The 20,757-nt window shown below is 39.9% G+C and overlaps 1 protein-coding gene across 49 annotated transcripts in view; it reads right to left on the bottom strand.

Annotated features, from left to right (window-relative positions):
• The window catches only part of Rims2 (regulating synaptic membrane exocytosis 2), a 536,290-nt gene that overhangs the window by 63,098 nt on the left and 452,435 nt on the right, over positions 1-20,757 (bottom strand). For 32 of the 49 annotated variants that reach the window (XM_087190771.1, XM_021262789.2, XM_021262777.2 and 29 more), the window contains one exon: positions 4,326-4,567. The exons of the other annotated variants lie outside the window; for them this stretch is intronic. In XM_087190771.1, the coding sequence (XP_087046897.1) occupies positions 4,326-4,567 (242 nt within the window). The remainder of the gene's footprint in view (positions 1-4,325; positions 4,568-20,757) is intronic. 49 annotated transcript variants of the gene reach the window in all.

Here is a 20,757-nt window from a genome sequence, read left to right as displayed (position 1 = left end):
AACTCCCCACAGTATCTGTGCTCAATACATTATGTACTGTGAACATACACTAATAAAAAATAATAATAAAGAAAAAATAATCTTTATTTGGTTTATAACACACCCATTCTATTTTTGGTTGTTGCTTCCTTTAGTGGTTGTTCTTAAGTCTTTTTTGATGAACTTTATTCTTCTTCCTAAGCTATAAATGTTGGATTATCCTAGGGCTCTCTCTTTAACCTCCCTCCCTCCTTCCTTCCCTCCCTGCTGCTTTCCCTCTGTCCCTTTCTTCCTTTTTTCCTTGTACTGGAGATTGAACCCAGGGCTGCGTGCATGCTAGGCAAGTGTTCTACCACTGAGCCATATCCCCAGTCCTTTTCAAAATTTGATTTTGAAGCCAGGCAAGGTGGTGCAAGCTTTTAATCCCAGCACTTGAGAGGCTGAAGCAGGAAGATAGCTGTGAGTTCAAGGCCAGCCTGGGCTACACAGTTCCAGGCCAGCTAAGACTATACAGTGTGACCCTGTCGCAACAAACAAACAAACAATTGTTTTGAAACAGGATCTTGCTGAACTGACCAGGCTGGCCTCTACTTTGCAATCCTCCTCCCTCCCAAGTAGCTTGGATTACACGTGTGTGCTACCGTGCTCGGCTTTTGATTTTCTTCTTGATTTAAGATGCCCTAAGTAATATCACCTAGGTCCGTGGTTTTCAAAATTACTTGGTGATTACTTCAAAATTGCATCCTCAGCCTTGATTTACACAAGAAAACAACAGTGCTTTGACCCTGAATAGCTGTCTCAAAAAACCAGCATGACTGAAACAAAACTCTTGATTCCCTCAAGAAGCAAAGTTGGCTGGTGGTGTCTTATATCTATCAAGTGGTTTTACTTTTTCAAAGCACTTAAGCATTTCAAATATCAGCTTCATAAAAATCCTGCTAGGAGAGCAGGGGATAATGCCAGCTATCAGATGACTACACCAGGACTCAGATCTGCTGGGTGGATTTTAAAAACAGCCGTATTTAATATGTTACAAAGTCTAGAGCAGGTGACAGAAGCCAGGTCTCTCTTTATGCTCTCTACTAGATTATGAAGTCTGTCAAGTCACACTGAACTCCTCAGAAATGGTGATCCTAAAGGCGGGCTGCCGTGAACAGCACAGAAGTGCTCAGAGTAGTGCTGCGGGAGGGGGACCTGCTGCGCTGCCCTGTGTGACAAACATGGCTCCACCCAGAACCATCTCACGACTTGTTAGGAAGATCCCATTTCGATGAGTTTCCTGTTCTTCAGAAGGCAGGTAAGTAGACTTATATGATTTTGAAATCCATAGTAGGGTAATGATGACCATCTTTCAAAATTTTTCAAATATTCTATTCATTAAATTACTATTTACTTAATTGATCACTTATCTTTAACTTACTAGCATGCAGATCACCATGGAGAAGCCAGAAAAACCAAGAGAATACTAAATGAATCTTTGAAAATGCAAACATACTAGCTGAACATATACATAGCATTCTTGGTTTTAGGTAAGTTACTGAATATACCTTAAAATTTATGTCTAAATGGGCTGGGGATTTAACTCAGTGGTTCCAGCATCTGCTACGCAAGTGCAAGGTCCCGAGTTTGATTCCCGGTACCAAAAACAAACAAACAAAAAATTTATGTCTAAATAGAGCAGCCAGCATCATAAAACTAGTCCATTACTTTAGATAATTTAATATCCAAACCTTTTGACTAGATTATCAAATAGTTCAAACTTGAAGATTCCAGTTTTAAACATGGTTGGTGCTTGTGATTACATTTTCATAAGCAAACAAAATATACAGCCTCACTGGAAGCACGCACATGCATGTCAGTACAGGGTTTAGGAGTGCTCTGAAAGACGGGTCCAGCAATTGTGGAAAATCTCTGCTGCTATTCTCTGCTCCAAGTAACGCTGGGATGAGACCTAACCTCAGCTCTATTGTCAGCTGTCAGAGGTATGAAGTGACAAGGTAGCAATAAGTGCAAATTTTAAGAAAGATTAAAATTTAATCACGGTGCCACTGAATAATAATGAAGACAGTGACAAAGAAGCCTGATTTTTTGCTTTGCAATCTCTAGGAAGAGGCTATATAACAAGGTACAGGACTATATTTCCTAAATCTGCCAACACTGCAATGTCCTTAAGATGAAAATCTGTAGCTACTCACGCACAGAAACCACATCGGTGTTGTCACAGAACCTCAGTGCATAGTCCATTTTGTTATAAAAATACTGCCAAACAAAGAGCTCTCAGATATTTACGTCCAAGCTGTAAAGACATCAAATTGGGCACTGAGAAATCTCGAACTCTTCTGTGACTGTCCCCTCACAGATATGTTTGTCCTTTCTTCACGAGCATCCCTTTTTGGTCTCCTTCTGGGGCTGCTCTTCCTCTGCCCAATTCAAAAATGCCAGCCTTCAGCAGAGTCTAATGCTCTTCTATCTATAGTGCTCTTCTTGGCCAATTTCAGCAGTTTTTACAGTTTTAAGTATCACTTTAACTCTCATAATTCTAGCCTTACCCCTGGCATAATATCTTAAAGCAATTTGTTTCCCACTAGATTATAATTTCTTACTCCTCTTTGTTTTCAATGTATCTGGTACATGATAAGTTTTCAATATTTAACAAAAACTTTAATAAATGGAATTAGTTATCTAGTTTAACACCATGTATTCTCTAATTTGTAGTCTTTATTTATTTATTTATTTATTTGCAGTACCAGGGGTTAAACTCAGGACCTTGCACTTGCCAGGCAGGTGTGGTGCCACTGAGCCACATCCCTGGCCCTTCCTTTTAATTTTTTAATTTAAAATAATTTTAATTTATACATAAAACCATAAAAATTAGAAACATTAACGGGGAACTGTGTGCACATTACATGTACACATTGTGTAATGTCTTAATCAGGTCAGGCATATCAGTCTCCTCAAACATTTATTATTTCTGTGTGGTAAGAACCTTCAGAACCTTTCTTACCACTGTGTGAGCATTCAGTGCCTCAGGGACGCCTGCAGTCCCTGCCCAGGAAAGCCTCGCCCCGCTGACTGTAGCCCAGCACTCTCTGACCAACCCTCCCATCCCCACTGCCCCTCCAAATTGAAGTTTTACCAACATCCACTTTAGATTCTTATTTTCAAAAATTTACAGACTTTATGTTTTGAGCAGCTTTATAAATGAAGATATTTTGCAAGTTTTAAAGAGGAAAACACAATAAAGTCTCTAGCTGTTAAATAAGGCCAATGTCTAACAGATTAGCACAACATAGTTAACTACGTATAAAAATGAGCAGTTTAAAAATCATTTAAATATGGTCTGTATGTCCACGGTCCATTAATTAAACTTCTATTAGTACATTACAGTGAGAAATAACACTTTGCAACACCTAATGGAAAATGACCATAACAAAAATCATGATATAGTTATAACCAAAATAGAATATTATCAAATAACTATTTAAATATAATATTCTTGTATAAGACCTAGTTTCTAGTTTGAAAAACCAAGATTAGCCGGGTCCGGTAATAAATTTAGTGTACAGTACTTGTTGCTTAGCTCTACATCTTGACTTCTTTGTACAAGAACCCCAGTATTCAAACACAAATTATATTTAATCCAATTGCCTGTAATTTATTTTGCTATGAAACACCCTATCACACTCTTTTGTTTGTTAACTAGAAGATATGCTATTATTTGTGAGATACCAGGGACTTAATGTTTAATTATCAACACCCGTTTGGAAAAAAACATTGCTTTGACTCACAAATTTCTTAATTGCTAACAGTGGCTTTTCTGAGTAGGAGTGTTGGATATAATTTATTTTCGCAGATGTGATTTAGAAACTGCATCGTAAAGCAACGAAGCTTTGAGTATCTTCGCCATCAGCAGAACCCCCTCCTTGCCATGGTGGAGACTGCTGCTTGGGGTGCTAACAGAGAAATAAAGTGTGAACACTCGACACGCTGCTCAGTGTCGCCGACAGACTGCAAAGAAGTCAGGCTGCCAGCAGTGAGGGCCCCGGGAATTAGTCCCACCCAGGCGTCCTCTCCACGCCGGGCTGGGGAGGGACTCCGGCCGGCTGGCTCCAGGGAACTAAGGAAAAGCAGGCGTGCGGACACACAAGGAGCACAGGCCCGACCCACGGGACTCCCGGGCAGAAGGACGGGCCGGCTCGGGACGGGCCAGAATCTCTGCAAAAAAACCCCCATCGTTAGGCTTTCGAAGGGCCCATTACCTCCAGACACGCTGCAAGAAAAGGAGCAGAGAAAGGGAGGCGCCCAGCCTGGAGGAGGCGAGGTCAGAGCAACAGAGGGAGCCCTACCCGTCCGGCTGAGCTGGGAGGCGCTGCGACTCTTCCGGGAGAGGCCCACGATGGCGACCACCTTGGCCCCGATGCTGGAGCGCCGCTTCTGGCCGCCCGTGCCCGGGGCGCCCACCGCCGTGTCCGACTGGCTGCCGTCGTTCTTGTCCAGCGAGCACAGGTCGCCGCCCACGCTGGTGCTCCTGGTCACGCTCTTCCCCGGGTCGCCCGTTTGTCTGCCTTGCATTTTGGACGTAAAGACACTGTCAGGCGTTGCATCGTTAAAAGCGAGGCCCAGAGTAGAAAAGGGAAAGACAGAGAAGCCGTTTTAGATGGCACGTCTGGGACTGGCTGAAGGTTAGCGTCCGTGAGACGCAGCTAGACTCTAGAACTTCTCAAGAACCACGGCCGCCCCCGCTGTATTCCTGGGGAACCTGAAGGCAGCGCGGGGAAAGCAGAGGCAGCAGAGGCCGGACCCAGGCGCCCTTGCGGGAGGCGCAGTCCGCGGAGAGCGGCCCCAGAGCCCCTCAGACTCGGACTCTGTACCCATCGCCTTCGAAGAGAAAGGAGACGCACGGGGCGGTTTACAGGAAGTGGTCCAAAATCAGGCATCCAGCTACTGAGGCCTTTTAAAACGAGTTTTCTCATCTGATGCAGAACCTGACACAGCTTGCCCAGCACTGGTTAAATTCTCTAGCAGGGCTTAGTATTTTCATTAGCTTTGAATTACAATAAGTTATTTCATTTTACTTAATTTCTGATATTTATCATGTTAAATTCAAGTTTAAACAAAATTAATCACTGATTTAAATTTATCTTCCAAAGATAAAGAAAAAAGATTTCCCTCTTGTATTTATTTGAAAGAAAACTCATCAGTTTTTGAGACAGTGTGGTCAGAAAGCAAGGATGCGTCTCCAGGCCTGTGAGCTGCAAATGGCAGTCAGGAAAGAAAGGGTGCTGGGTTTCCCCAGATTCCGGGGGTACCCAGAAATCTGGAAGCCCGAGTGAGTGGGAGAAGTGGCCTGTTTTGCAGGAATGGGAAAACTCATTTACAGATCATCAGTTTTGGCTCAGTTACTATTTGGTTCGGATAACAGAAGTGTTTACTATGTAAAGTAACAAAAGAAAGAAATAAAAAAACAAGAAACAGAAATACATGTATTTCATTTAAAGTATGAGAATTAGAATTGACATATTGAAGTGAACTCTTCTAAGTCATCATCTTGGTCTTCCATAAAAAAAATTTTTTGGATAGCGGAAAATGAACTCAGGGCCCCCTTACATTTGCCGGGCAGGTGCTGCACTGCTGAGCTACAACCCTGGGCCCCAGAAAAATATTTGAAAGGGTAGAACAACATGTGAATTTTATCAGTCTATATACCTAGTCTCCAAGTCTTTGAAAGGGGAGATCCCGGTGTGATTTTTTGTTTCCGTACTCGAGATTGAACTCAAGGCCCTCCCCCTGGGCTGTATCCCCAGCCCTTTTTTATTGTGAGATAGGGTCTTGCTGTGTTGCTAAATTGCTCAGGTTGTGAGTGTCCCACCATGCCTGGCTCCCAAAGTGACATTTTAGAAGATACAGCAAAGTGCACTATTTTATCTTTCACATTCATTTCATGAAGAAATGAGGCCTATACAAAGAAAGAGAAGGAAACAGTGTTTCTCTAATGCCCTAAACTAATAATTTTCAAGCTTGTTTGATTTTGCTATTCTTTCATCAACAACAGAGTACAGTAGAGTAAAATACAATTTTGGAGGCAAACAGGTATGGGCTTGCTGCGTGCTACTCATAGAAGAATTCTTTATTCCACTCTGAGCCCTAGATTCTTAATTTTTAAAATAAGAATATTTTATTTTTAAAAATAATAGTCTATAGCAAAAAGTCAGTAAGGGGGAATTATTAACAATTAGTAAGGAATATAAACAATTGATACAAAAAGGTTAAAGCCCTTCAACACTATATAAATATTTAATAGCTCAACAGAATTGATATTTGTCATTAAAAGTTTAAAAACTTGTGAGATTAAAATGTCCAGGTGGTTCAATACAACCAGCATTGCAAGGTGGTGAGCAGACTGCACTGGGGCAGGAGCCTGGGTTTGATCTTTGGCTTCCCCGATCCACCATGCCATCTTAGGAGAATGGTTTCACCTTTCTGGAACTTGGTTTCCTCATCTGTTAAGTGAGAAACCATAAGCAGTCCACTAAGCAGAATGCCAGCTACACAGTGAGAGCTACATTCTCTCCCACGCCCATAGCATCACCACCACCATCACACTGAACCAGCTGGTCCCTGAGGCCCCTTTAACCAGGAAATACTCTGCTCCCTAGGTAACTTACTCTGTGGATTCACCATGATCTACCATTTGATTTTCACAGTATGCTGCCACCAGAAAAGGCACGGCATAGTTTAGAAAGGAAATGTTTGAGACAAGGTTTTAAAAACAAAAACATGTTCTACAGTCAGACTAACCCAATACTCAAGGTATATGGGAATTTTCACCCAAAACACACATTTCTAAAGAACACCGCAATTACCTACACAGCAAGTGAAAGATAAACTCACAGAATATTTCTTTTTGTACTTACAGTTTTTCCATTTTAATTTTTACGGTTGGATAATAAAGGCCACAAGACTAACTAAAATCAAATAAGAAAAATGCTACTTGGGACACAGACAAAGCAATCTATAGATGAACAGATAAATATTTCAGTGACAGTTTGGTTTCATGGATGTGCACCTCTCTTCAGCCTAACAACTTTGATAAAGGTTATTTTTCCTTGTCCTGAAACTTAGGGATCAACAGGAGTGAGTCTATGAGCAGTTAGGCTCAAGCAAGGTGTTAGGGGGCTGGGGTTAGGATTCCACTACTGGTTTCTTTCTTATCCTACTGGATATCATCTAAAACAAAAGCAAAGAATGTTGCCAGCCAGTAAGCTACAAATCAAATACTTTAGTTGTAAACAATTAGTAGTATTAGGGCTCATAAATGTGCTTGAGCTTCTAGAATGTTCAATGTGGTCAGGAAAGCACAGACTCCATTCAATAGCAACTGCTTTAAAAAAGAAGGCTGGCAAAGGACAGTGATACAGTGAATTCCAGCACTGTTGCTGGGGCTGGCAGGGATAGGTTTCTGAAGGGAAATTGGTAATAAGTATCAACAGCTTTTTGAAAAACATGTCTGTTCTTTAACCTATCAATTCTCCTTAAGACTTATCCTAAGGGAAAAACTTGGTAATGTGTACAAATTAGCTGCAATCTGCAATTATATTTATTGCCCAAGTGGTTATATAGCAAAAAAAAAAAAAAGTAAAAAGGGAAAAAACCCTATAAATGTCCAACAGTAGAGGAGTTTAAATAAACTATGTTCATCAAAAAAATAGAATGCATGCTTGAAAATGAGAATATAAACACATATTTGTAGACATAAAAAGATGGTGGGGTAGAAGCAAGTATTTGTGGCTTAGTTTCAGCTAGCATACATTCCAAATACGGATATATCCAATTATTGGGAGAAACAGGCAAGTTCAAACCCTGCAGGCTTTCTGGTAGTACAAGAGAAAATTCAAAACCTTCATTAAAAAAGAAATTTTAAAATTTCATTTAAAAAGGTGATGTATGACTGATATGAAGAAAAATAAAAACATGTTGAGAATGATTATGATTTTAGATGAAAAAATACATTCAGCAAAAGATCTGAAAGGATATACTGTGACCATAGTGCTAAAAGGAGCTTTAATTTTTTCTGGCTTTGTTTTTTAAATACTCATTTTTTTCTACTTTGGTTTTTCCAGAATGCACCCAAAAATGTATTGGTAATGAGAAAAAAATTAAAAGAAGTACACAAATGAAAAGACCATGCAAGGACCAACATGGCTTTTCATTACATTAGTGAAATTAATCAACCCACCTAGTTCATTCTGTGGGCTAACGACACAGTGTAGCTTTCCAGCAAATCCTAACAGATTACTACTAATTAATCAACCCACCTAGTTCATTCTGTGGGCTAAAGACTCAGTGTAGCTTTCCAGCAAATCCTAACAGATTACTACGCAATAATACTATGTTGTGATGTTATTGATATAGGATCCTCAGTTTCAGAAAGAGACAGTATTTCTACATTTCTAAATATTGTTTATGCACGATTTTAATTTCTGGCTTTAGAAAAACAAAAACTACATATTTTGTATTATCAAAGTAAGATATGATGTAAAATTGCTAATATAAGTTATAGATACTGAAAACTGTACCCAGAAAACTTTTCAAAAAGGCAATGTTAGCATTACCAATCATTAGGGGAACGTGATGAATAAAAGGCTTCACCCAAATAAAATATTTGTAACATTGCCCAAGACAAAAATAGCATATTAAGGATCTGGGGCATGTGTGACTAAATTACATGAATTTCAGGCTGGAGGCAAAGAGTATTAACGGACAGGCTTGAATGAATAGTCAAGTAGTCTGTCTCTTAAAATTCTGAGTTGGGGAGATGGAGTTAGGCCAAAACAAAGGTTTCATGGTTTTGAGAGCTGGGAAGGAGGTTAGCAAGGAGCTCAATAAGGAAAGGCGGACGGCACGATTTGGAATTTGGCAGCAGAGATGCACAGGGCCACAGGGGAGGACAAGGAGTGCAGCAGAGGAGGAGAGACACCGCCGGGAGGAGCACAGTTAATTCCGGCAGCGGACCTGGGACAACTTGGGGAGGAAGAGGTGCTAGCTAGAGAGGGCTTGTGGGGCCTCAAAGTTAGAAGTAACCACGGTAGAATAGAAACAATTCCGGGGGGCAGGCCTCGCCTACAAACATGGCATCCTAAGGCTTGTTCCCTCCCCTTCCTACTGCTGTGCTCCAGGCAGGCGCAGGAGCTAACCTGCCACGATCCGCTTCACTCCTCCGGCAGCCACTGGGGAGACAGAGGCCGGGACTTCAACGTGCCTCGTGGATCCTGACATACTCTTTGCAAGGGAAAAACCGTGAACTAAAGATCATGTCTCAAGTTCTTATTTAAAAAACTTTTTCATTAATCACTATTCTTTTCCTAAAATGTGGAAATTGAAATTTTTATGCTAATTTACTAGCGAGTAAGATTTATTTCACTTTAATTCAAACGACCATCTACAATTTTAAGCTAGTAAAGTAGAAATCATTTGCTCAGCAAATGCTTCTTGAAAACCTATTACCAAAAACATGGAGATGCAAAAAATGATATGCAAGTTTTCTTTGATTAGCTTATTGGCAAATATCAAAAATGCAAATATGGCTCCTTAAGAACTTGATTTGGGTTTATAACTGAAACTCCAACGACCAACTCTAATGTCAAGCTGCCCTAGTTAAGTGAGACACTGAAGAAAATCTCTCTCTGGAGTACAGAAAAACTGAGTTTTTCATATTAATTCTTTGATTTCTGGATATGGCAAAAGATCAAAGCTTAGGATTTTAAACATCAGTGCAGGTGCTGTATATAAATTAATTATATTAATATGCTATAATCTATTAGTATAGTATGCAAATGTATTAAAGAGCATATGTGTGTATATGCCACAAAATTAACATCCAGACCTAGCAAGGAACATTTCGCTAATTAACAAAGTATTTTTGGTCAGAAACATCTGCCTTGATTACAGTCATTAGCAAGGAAGCCATGCTTAAGGGTCTCATGTCCTGGGGTTCACAGCAGGCAGCAGGGCCTGGTGGTCATTGAGTCCCTGCTTATTAGGTCTCTGGAGGAGCACTTGGAAGGTCTGTCTTTTCTGGAATGCCTTTCACAATAGCTTTAAAGATTTCTTTTTTAAGAAAAAGATTTGTCACTTAATTAGAAATCTGCTGCCTTTTAACATGTCATTATCTGCAGGATTTGAACATTCATTCTAAAGATACTAACTCTGGCTACTATGTGGCTGCCGCTGCTTTCTGATATTGGGGTACAGCAGAGAACACCCTTGTTTTCTGGGAGCTTTCATTCAGATTGTCATGGAGAAAGACAATTAACAAGTGAATAAATGATAACTTCCAGGTAGTGACGGGAAATCTGAAGAAAATAAGAATGAAATAATAACAAATGATGATGCGGGATTGGAAGGTTTAGAGGAAAGACAATATTCAGCAGGATGGCGAGGAAGGTGTCTCTGAAGAAAAGACAGCTGGTGTGAGGCCTGAGCATAAAGCCATGAGGGCGTAGAGTATTTGAAACGCATGGGACAGCTACTGCAAAACCCTGAGGCAGGGCAGGAATAAGCGTGGTTGTTACAGAATATTTATAAAATCAACTTTTTTGGGGGGGGCAGTATTGAACCAAGGGCCTTTGCACTGAGCTGCAGTCCCAGCCCCCATTTCTGTTTTCTGTTTTGGTCAAGGTCTTGCTGTGCTGCCTCGGCAGGACTTGGACTTGCGGTCCTCCTGCCTCACCAGCCAAAGTGCTGGGATTACAGTTGTGTGCCACCCGCCTGGCTGACAAACCATCTTGCAAGATGAAGTCAAAGAGAGGGCAAGGTCTGGACGTTAGAATAAAACTGGGTCCTAAGAACCTCCTCTCCTTTACGCGCCTATCTAGGTGACATATTATAGCACTCTTGAGACTAAGAGGACACAGATTGCATGGGTTGTTGTACAAGAGACCTGGCTCCAGTCCCGTATTTCATCTCTAAATACAACATCAAAGAGCATTTTGGAGATATCGTGGCTAATGTCCTTAAAAAGGGATAAATTCATGAAAGCTATGTTATTGTAGGGTTAGTAAATATTTTTATTAATTAAATATTCAAACCTTTAAATTCTTAAGTCTGCTTACATATTAAACCTTTATTATATCTTGAATTTATAAGTTTTCTATCAAATTATTGAATAACAGACCCTCCCTCCACCATGAGTTTGAAGAAAGTTGTTTTAAGGCAAAATCTTCAACTTTTTGCTCTGAGTATCATAAATATGCCTTTAGTGCTGATGGGTTCTAATTGCTCACCTTGTGCGTCCTCCCATGGTAATTTTTCATTATCTTCCAATATATTAGTTCTATTTACCTGGACTCTCTATCACTGTTCCATTTTGAATTTTAGAAAAGCACTCAACAGAAAAACCGCCTTTAAAATATTCACAATTTAATTTTAAGTGTCACTTGCAGTCATTTAGTGTTGATTTAAGATAAAAATCTACACAGGAGGATTTAAAAAATGTATTATGACGTGCATTTTACAGACACTGCACGTCTTCTTTGATTTCAGCCACTCTCTTCATATCCTCGGAGACATGACCTCATTTTCTTTTTGCTTTTTTCCCTTTTGAATTTTCAGACCTTCAAACATTTCTGTACTCAGCTAATTTTAATGACAGTAAGTGCGGTGCACTGATTAATGTATCCCTTTTGCAAACATCTCCCTTGCCCTTGCTTGGTGCCAGTGCCCAGGGGGGCGAGCGGGCGGAGGCAGTGCACTCCACACTCCCATACAGGCGCTGGAGCTGAGGGAAAAACGCATGTGGGTTTTCTCATGCATACAGAAGGACTTCTCTCCAACTAGCCTGTCCACAGCAAGTGTTTATCTCCATGTCTCCCCAGAGGAGCAGCTTCCTCTACCTGGACAAAGGGTCCTCTCACAGGAGCGACATAAACAATGAATGAAACAGAGTCGTTACTTAAGGAATGTTAAGAATAAGAGTGGAAATGCTCAGACAGATTGGTAGAAGTGGAGAAAGACTGTTTCTTTCACTGGAGAAAGACTACTGAAAATCAGAGATCAGCAAAGCTTTATCAATCTTGGTCTCAAATGATGAATAAACAGATTTTGACATGAACAGCAAAAGAAAACTTGCAAAGAGAGTATTATAAATAAAAGTATAGAGGGAAGAAAGCACGCCCTACAGTCTTAAGATGAGCAGTGAAGTGCTGCCAAATTCTAAGGGGTCTGTCACAGGTGGAGAGGAGTGGGGACAAATCTGGAAACTCGGCTTGGATCTACAGTATGGCATGCGGGTTCCCAGAGAAAAGGAGTCACCAAATCTAACAGAGCTAGAGGATGGCATGGAAACTCTAAGTAAGGCAGGCTGAGAAAAGTGGCGAGGGAGTCACTCGGCTGGCTGTCCACATCGTTCTGTTCTCCTCGCAGGTGCACAGTAGGTTACACTTCCTCACGCCCTTGGCATTAGAAGTGGCCCTCGACTTGCTCAGACTAATGAAACAGGAGGAAACGAATGCGTCACTTCTGTGCGGAGGCAACTTCTGATGCCACACTGCTGCCCCCACTGAGGGGCCTGACGGGACTTCCAGGACTTGCTCAGCCTGAGCTGAGCATCTGTGCTGGGCAGGGGAGCCTTGCCAGCCTGCACTGGTCACGCTGCATGGGCCCCACATGAGCTTTTGTTGCCAACTCACTAAGAACTCAAGCTCACATATCATAGTGGCATAACTTAGCCTGTGCTAACGAAGATGGGTCGGGATAGGAAAGACTGACCACAAGAAAAACAATTAGGTATTTAGAGCAGTAATCCTGAAGAATCAGTGTTTAGTTCATTGTTCTGCACTTACTAGTAGAAAGTGAAAATTAATGTAAATTATTCAGAAGGAACCATCTACACAGCTCAGTACCTGGATCAAATTAATAAGCACTATGTGCTTCACATTAATTAGCTGATATAATCCTTAGGAGGGCGTTTGCAGAGGAGGAAACAAAGGCCCTTAGAGAGTAAAGCATCTGCAGAAGGAGCGGTGGTTTAGAGCATAAGCGTCCACAAGATATCCTGGAGAGGTTCAGGAGGAAGCCGTGCACTTAGGCCAATTGCTCAGGGAGCAGCCAGGCTACAAAGATAGTCAATAAATATTTGAATAGAGAAGGACAGATTCAGTTAGGAGGGCAGCTGAAATAGGCAAGCCAAGAGTGCAAGGAGAATGAAATGAAAAGTCTTGAGAAGACAGTCCAAGGAACGTCCATATTTAAAGGTTACGAAGAAGAGTGACGGAGAAACAGAGAGGTGTCCTCAGAAATAAGAAAGACAGAACAGGGCTGAGCTCCAGGGATGACAAGAGGACCAGATTCATGAAGGTTGGGGTGATCAAAAGATAAAAAGAGGTTCATCTGGATGAGGACTTAAAAAGGGATAAAGATTAGAAGATTCAGAGGATTCCATTGGCCTGGAAGGAAACAGTCACAGAACTAGAGTTTCCAAGGAGTTACCCAGAGAGTTGGATGGAAAGAAGAGGCAGCCATCACAGTGGGTCACTTTGAGGGGGTCTGAGTGTTGACAAGAAAGAATGAGAGGATAAGCTCGGGGGGATCCAGATAGAGAGGAAAGTTACTAGAGTAAGGACTCCTGGTGCTTTAACTGTATTTAGCTACAATGCATGGAACTTAAGGAAGAAAAAACTTAAAAAGCTAAAAAGCGATACAAAAATTACTTCAAAATGGAAAAACAGATGACTGAGAATTCAAGTGGATGAGTCTGAGAACCGTGATGACTTTCTTATTTTCAACAGAAAAGATCTTTTCCAAGTATCACATTATACTAACTTTTCCTCCTTATCCTCTTGAGGCCACATGTACTATGAAATCAGTCAATGCAAAGAGATCCTGCTGTCAGTATTTATCTCTGAAGAAGATACACTTCATTTATCTACTTTCTGAAATATTTCTCATGCTAGGATCTATAACTATTATCCCTGATGTCTCTTGGGGAAAACAATTCAAATCTCCCATGTTATACAAAAGGAGAGTTATTGTCTTTTAAAAATTAGTTAAATTTAATTAATGTTCCAAAAATACGTCAAGGTAATGACAGCGATAGCCATGATAACGTAAAAATATGGATACTTAACATGTGCCATGTATTAGTCTAAGCACTTTACATACATGAGTGTTTTTAATTCTGATGAACTTGATCCACCAATAGCAAATATTTCAGGCTTTGTGAGCCCTATGGTCTGTGCTGCCATAGGTAACACATAACAAATGACACTACTGTGCACCAACAAGGCCTGATGTACACTGAAATTTGAATTTCATGTAACTTTCACATGCCATGAAATATTTTTGTTATTTTTATTGGTTTCAACCATTTAAAAATGTCAAACCATTCTCAGCCTCATGGACCAGACAAAAGAAGGTGAGGGGCCACATTTGGCCTAGGAGCTGTAGTTTATGACCCTTGATTTGGAACATTAAACTTTTATGCTGTGAGAGATTTTATTAAAGGGGAAAAGAAGGAACTCACCTGTGTATTTGTTCAATAAAAGTGTCTCATCATCCCAACTTTTAGAACCAAAGCTACATTGCTAATGTTTTACCAAAAAAGTTGATTTTTACCCACTGGGTCTCTTTTTCTAACCTAGCAAATAACATGCTTAGAGATCACTGTTAAGGTACCTTCAACTTCTTTTTATGACTAGCATTCCTCTACTAACCTATTTTTAAAGAACAAATTCCTCTTGAATTTTCATGGCTCATTCTTTCTTCTTAACCCAGTTTTGCCTATTTTTCCCTACCACTGTTGTAGGTATATAATATTTAAACAATAACATCTTCTTTCCTTTTACACATTTCAAGAATAAATTCCGTAATTCTAACCCAGCAATGTAATGTGTGCATGATCACTTGATATTTTTCTATTGTCCAATCTGTGCTTTCCAGCTAAATCTATTTCTGTATGTAAATACCTTGGGCATGACTGACTTCACATCTCACCTGAGCCTTTTCCGGCTGTAGCACAATGGTATTGCAATAGCATAAAAACAGTTCATGACAACCAGAAGTCACACTCACGACCCTATTCACACTTCAGTTACACTTCACCACCCTTACTAACAAAGGACTGATGGGTAAGACGTTGTGGAAATAAAAATATAAACTGAGAGCTTTAATGTATTCCTGCTAATCTTCCAACTCTATAATCAGCTCATCAAGCTTTTAAATTAACAAATGATTAATATTCTGCAACTATTAAAATTATTATACTGAATAAAATTACATTAAGCCTCTAATAGTAATGCTGAAAACTAAACCTTAAGACAATACTCTTGTGCTGTTAAGTTTTACCCATATAAAACTGCTACATCGGGCCGGGGATTTAGCTCAGTGGTTCCGGCGCCTGCCGCACAAGCACAAGGTCCTGAGTTCAATCCCCAGTACCAAAAAACCTCCCAAAAAAACTGCTACATGTTGTGTTTGAATGAAGCAAAATGTTTAAATGACTCCATATTAAGACTATGACTAATGGGGCCGGGATTTAGCTCAGTGGTTTTGCCGCCTGCTGCGCAAGTGCAAGGACCCAAGCTCGATCCCCAGTCCCCCCCACCAAAAAAAAAGAATATGACTAATGTCTCAGGTTATAAAGTGCAAATAAGGTTAGTGTCATATTTTTAAGGACAGAATATGTTCTGATTTTCCTTAAAAACTTGATTACAAATAAATCTAAATCTTAAAAATCTCTTCTTTGTGTAATCGCAAGCTATAATTTCTGAGACCAAAATCGTGATATAAATTATGTATGTTGGATGAAATCTGGTTACTTTCTCTATGACTCCTGTATCTATTGAAAATCAGCCCTTCAAATTCACATGTGAGGATCTTCCAGACCTTCTGGGGTCCCATGAGATTTAAGAAAAAAATCAAAAGCTCATCTAGAATTTTTCTGAGACCAATCACATTACTCATTTACATTTGGAAACAAAGGTAGTTTTTTGAAAGCAGTCTTATGTTTTCCTTCTTGTTTCCTGAAAATAACTGAACAAGAACTGGTTTCTTGCCCCTCCACACTTCTGAGCATCTGTTGCAGTCAGGTACAATGATCTGCAGGGCACCAGATGTAACTCCACACTCTCCCTCAGGCTCCTGGAGGTCGTGGCCTTACATGCCGGATGCCACATTATTCTTCCTAGGGAGCTTTGTAACACTTCTTTAGAAAGCATTTTCCTATCAAAAAAAGCAGCCAGCCATTATCACCATCTATTCTCCTTAATAGGTAGTAGAACTCAGGAGGCTGGGGACAGGATTGGGAAATGTTAGTGAAAGAAAGGCCTACATTATGCATTCCAAGCAGAAAGTGTTCTCAAGTACCTGGCTTGCTCAGAAGCAAATGAGGGTTCTGAGATCATAACAAACAGACAAACAAACAACAAAAAAACCTCAAAAAACAAAGCAAAACCAAGAAGGCCAATGCACACTGATATGCCAATGATGACATACATTTAAAATATCTAAACCACAAAGCTCTGGGTGAGAATTTTTATATTTGTTAATTCAATTTTAGTGGGGTTTTAACATTAAAATAATAAAGCATAGGTATGCCTAAAGAATATGTATGGAGCATGTATGTGTGTATGTGTACATGCATATGCATGAATGGGTGTACGTGTGCATGCACGTGCACATTTACATATGCACACACGCACGTGTGCACGTGTATGTGACTGTACATGTGTATGTGTGCACGCGTCTGCATGTGTGCATGTGTACACATGTGTGCAGATACAGGTGTACATGCATGCATTTATATATGTGTGTACATGTGTACATACATATGCATGCAATGACTGCAAAGCCTGTCAAGGATAATTTCTACCCCTAGCTCATAAATTTAGAAAAACAAAATAATAAATTAGAGGGGATATGAGGCAACATTCCCAGGGAGCTCTAATGTGTAAGTAACTTGTGAAGCATAGTACAGTAGGTGAAGATTTGCATATTTAGAATCAAATTTAACCATCTTATGTAGAAAGTGAAAAACTTTTTTATAAAGGATATCCTTATTTGTTACTCTACTTCATTGGCAAATGCTAGTAAATTCTCTTTGAATAAATTCAGCATATTAAAATTCTTAAGATTGAGGGTGGAAAGATCAAAGCATGTTATATGAAGGTACAAAATGACAAAATGAAACCCATTATTCTGTCTAATTATTATGCACAAATAAAAGTTAACGAAATTATCAGGATTATCTCTTTACTCATCCCTAAAGAAAAGATTACTTTTTCATTTAAAAACATACAAATAAATACCTGATTTAATTTAGAATATATGCTTAACTTCTATTTTTGTATCTGGACAATATTCCACTCATGAGTTCCCAAGTGTAAGTTTGTTTCACGTCACTCAGTAATATCCAAACAGAAAGAGTAATTACCCCCTTCAATGATTATGACAGATGTTATCTGATAGGTCTCCCATTACCTCAGCAGCTATTATGTATCGTAGCTGCCCTCTTCCTATGGTGGCTTGGCCCCTCCCCTGTGTGACGTCATGCCAAGATGGTTGCTCCCACCAAAGAACAAGTCCTTCTTCCCAGCATGCCCCTGTTTCCGCCTAGAAAGTAACCTAATACTCGCTCACCTCCTACCACCTAGTGACATCACCAGCTCCTCCATTCCCTAGTCACTACCTCACTCAACCCCACCTCAGCCCCTACAAACCCCACCCCAGTCTCTATAAAAGACTCCATGCCCCGGCCATATTGGTTTTGTCTCTCCTTTGTTCAGAGACAGCCCGGCAGATCTAGTCCCCTAATAAAGACTTGTAGTGGCCTGGTCTGGTCTTGGTTTTTGGCCCTTTTACCTGACATTTCTGGTGCTGTGACTCGGATGGTAGATGGCCCATTAATGGATGATCCCCTGCAGGACGGGGTTGATTGACCTTTTGGCCATCTCCAACGGACCATATCTGCCGTTGCCAGAACCCTCCGGGGCTTTCTATCTTTGCCATTGCTGATGCTACACATCCAGACTGGTCACCAATGTCTGGGTGAGTAGGGAGTTCAGCCTCCCTCTCGTCAGGTTCTCTGTCTCATTCTCTCCCTCCGGGGACTTCTCAGAAATCCAAGCGCTTGGTCAGAGAAACCCCCATGGCTGCTGGGCCCAGGACCGTGCCCCTGGGAGATGTCCCATCGGCCCGCCTCCTCTCCTTCTCTCCCTCTGGGAGACTCACTCGAAGATTGTCAAAGGAGACAAGGACGCTTCTCCCCTTTGTCTTTCTCCCTGGGAGCTGTCTCCTCCTCACTCGCTCTAACCAGGGGACCTAAAAATCCAAACCCCGCCCCTCAATGCCTCTGGGCTGCCTTCTGGCACAACTCAAACCCCTCGGATTGTTGGGACCAGACTTTAAGCCAAAAAGACTTGTTTTCTATTGTAATCAGGTTTGGCCTCAGTATAAATTAGATAATGGGTTTCCATGGCCCAAAAATGACACTTTCAATTTTAACATACTGTGTGATTTACACAACTTCTGTTAATGCAATGGCAAATGGTCAGAAATCCCCTACATACAAGCCTTTTCTACCTACGCTCTTAACCCTCCCTCTGTCAAACCTGTTCTCCTTCTCAAGTACTCCTAACCTGAGCCGATCACTCACTGCTCATACCTCCCCCACTTTATAACTCTGTTGATAGGAAAGAGTTTTAAAGTTTAATAGATTAGCTATTAAAGTAGTTGTGGAAGCAAACTAGGTAGTGTATCCCTTTAAAAACTTGCATTAGCCCATTGCTTCTGCTGTTTAAAGTGAAGGTTATATAGCTTCTTTGATTTGTAGCTCCACTGTAGATAACATCCTAGCTCTAAAGAACAAAGTGGGAATCCTTGAACAAACTTGTGATATACGTCCCTTAACTGTCATGTGTTTAGGGCTGTAATCAGTGACAAAAACCACCTGTGTCTAACCATTAAATAGGAATTGGAACTTTATTTACTTAACAAAGACCACTAGGGATGAGATAATGACTGACAAAAGTATAAAATGTTTATAGTGAGTTGGAGACAAAATATTTAGTTTTTATATTTTTGATATAAAAAGATTTTATATGTTTGTCTTGTTAGCAGGACAAGACCAAAAGGCCTAGGTATGTCAAGAAGGTGTGCAGAAGTGATTTATAAAGGAAATATATATGTTTACCTGTTGGTTTCAAGTTTTTTATAAAAGGTTTACAGGAATAGTGGTTTCATTCCTTCTGATTTTAATTCTACAAGAGATCTCTGTTAATTGACTTACAAAAAGTTTTAAATAGTCTTATTTATAGTTATAAACCTAAAATTATAAAGAGATTATAATTCCATTGGGCTAAATATATTGGAGTGCACTCTAGTTTTAGAAATTATCTTATATCTTTGTTTTTGTCCAATCGTACAGCTGTTTTGTTTATAGATAAAGGTTATTAAGTTCAAGGCATGCTCCCCTTGGTGAACAAAGGAGTGGCCGCGTGGAAATATTTTCCAGTCTTTGTTCACTAGGGGGACCTCAACAGTTTTCATCTTACAACAGGCTGACCCGATGGTTTTCATAGCCTTATAAAAGACTTACAGAAATAAATATTACTTAAATATATTATTATACTGTTTATATCAATTGTCATCAAAGGGATAAATTCTAAATATGTTATTATGGTGTGCTTACACTGGTCATTTTCAAAGGACTAAATATTCTGTAAAAAACAACAGTAACAAGGTTTTATTTTTTCTAGTGTACTAAATGTATTTGTACTTTCTGACTGTATAGGTTTTCTAATATTTGTTTATGATAATACCCTCTTTTTGATTCAGGTATTTGCCTTTTCATACACTCCAGCTATTTATGACAACAGATACATATATGGGCTGAAATATTTTCTTTAGATGGTATCCTATCAAAAGATAATTTACTTATTTATTTATTTTTTAAAAGATAATAATTTAGATAAAAACTTTTGGTGTTTTTAAAAAATGAGTACATTTAACAATGGCTATTTTATATCAAGCTGGACATTTAAATGTGTTACAAAGGTAAAGTCATCATAATTGTCATGTTAAAATATTATTTGTGGTTCTTTTTCTGTTAATATTCTACAGGAATTCAACTACTAAAAAACAACCATGACTGATAAAGTAACAGTCCTCTATATTTTAAATTCCAAAATGCTTGTTATTCAGGTAAAATTATAATAGTTAAATTCATTACTCTTGTTACAATGCTAACGCTATTGACCTTCTCTTCTTGGTGTTCAATAACTAAAGTTTGGAGACCAAAACTAAAAGGTAACTGGGCTATGAGGACAGCCAATATTTTGGCCCCGGCCCCTCAAGGTCAACAAAGTTCCAGGACATGAGGGAACCTTCTCTACAGAGTCCTACATCTTTGGTAAGTCACTCAACCTCCTAAACTGGGAGATTGCTGGACACCAGAGGACAATGTACTGTGTGCCAAAGGAGGGTCACCAAGAAAAAAATCTCCAATGCTTTCACTGAAAGCAACTTGGTCAAGCAAGGCCATGACCCATCCAGACAGCTGACACTGACAGAGGAGGAGAGAGGCTCTATACATGGTTCTAAAATAATGGCCTGGGGAGACTTAACTGACCTTGATAGATAACAAGAGGTTCATATTGATTGACACAGGTCTCACTTTAACTTGGTCTTAAACACCCAGCAGAAAAAATAACCAAAAGAGGTATAAAACAATGACATAATAATAAAGCTAGACTTCAGAAAAATTAAGACATAGACCACCCATTAAAA

The sequence above is a fragment of the Heterocephalus glaber genome, unplaced genomic scaffold (genome assembly GCF_053883595.1).
Source record: "Heterocephalus glaber isolate CG9 unplaced genomic scaffold, H.glaber_assembly_v1.0 deba00001556, whole genome shotgun sequence".
Classification (NCBI taxonomy): domain Eukaryota; kingdom Metazoa; phylum Chordata; class Mammalia; order Rodentia; family Bathyergidae; genus Heterocephalus; species Heterocephalus glaber.
Note: the sequence above shows the minus strand (reverse complement) of the source record. Positions and strands in the feature narration are given on the sequence as shown.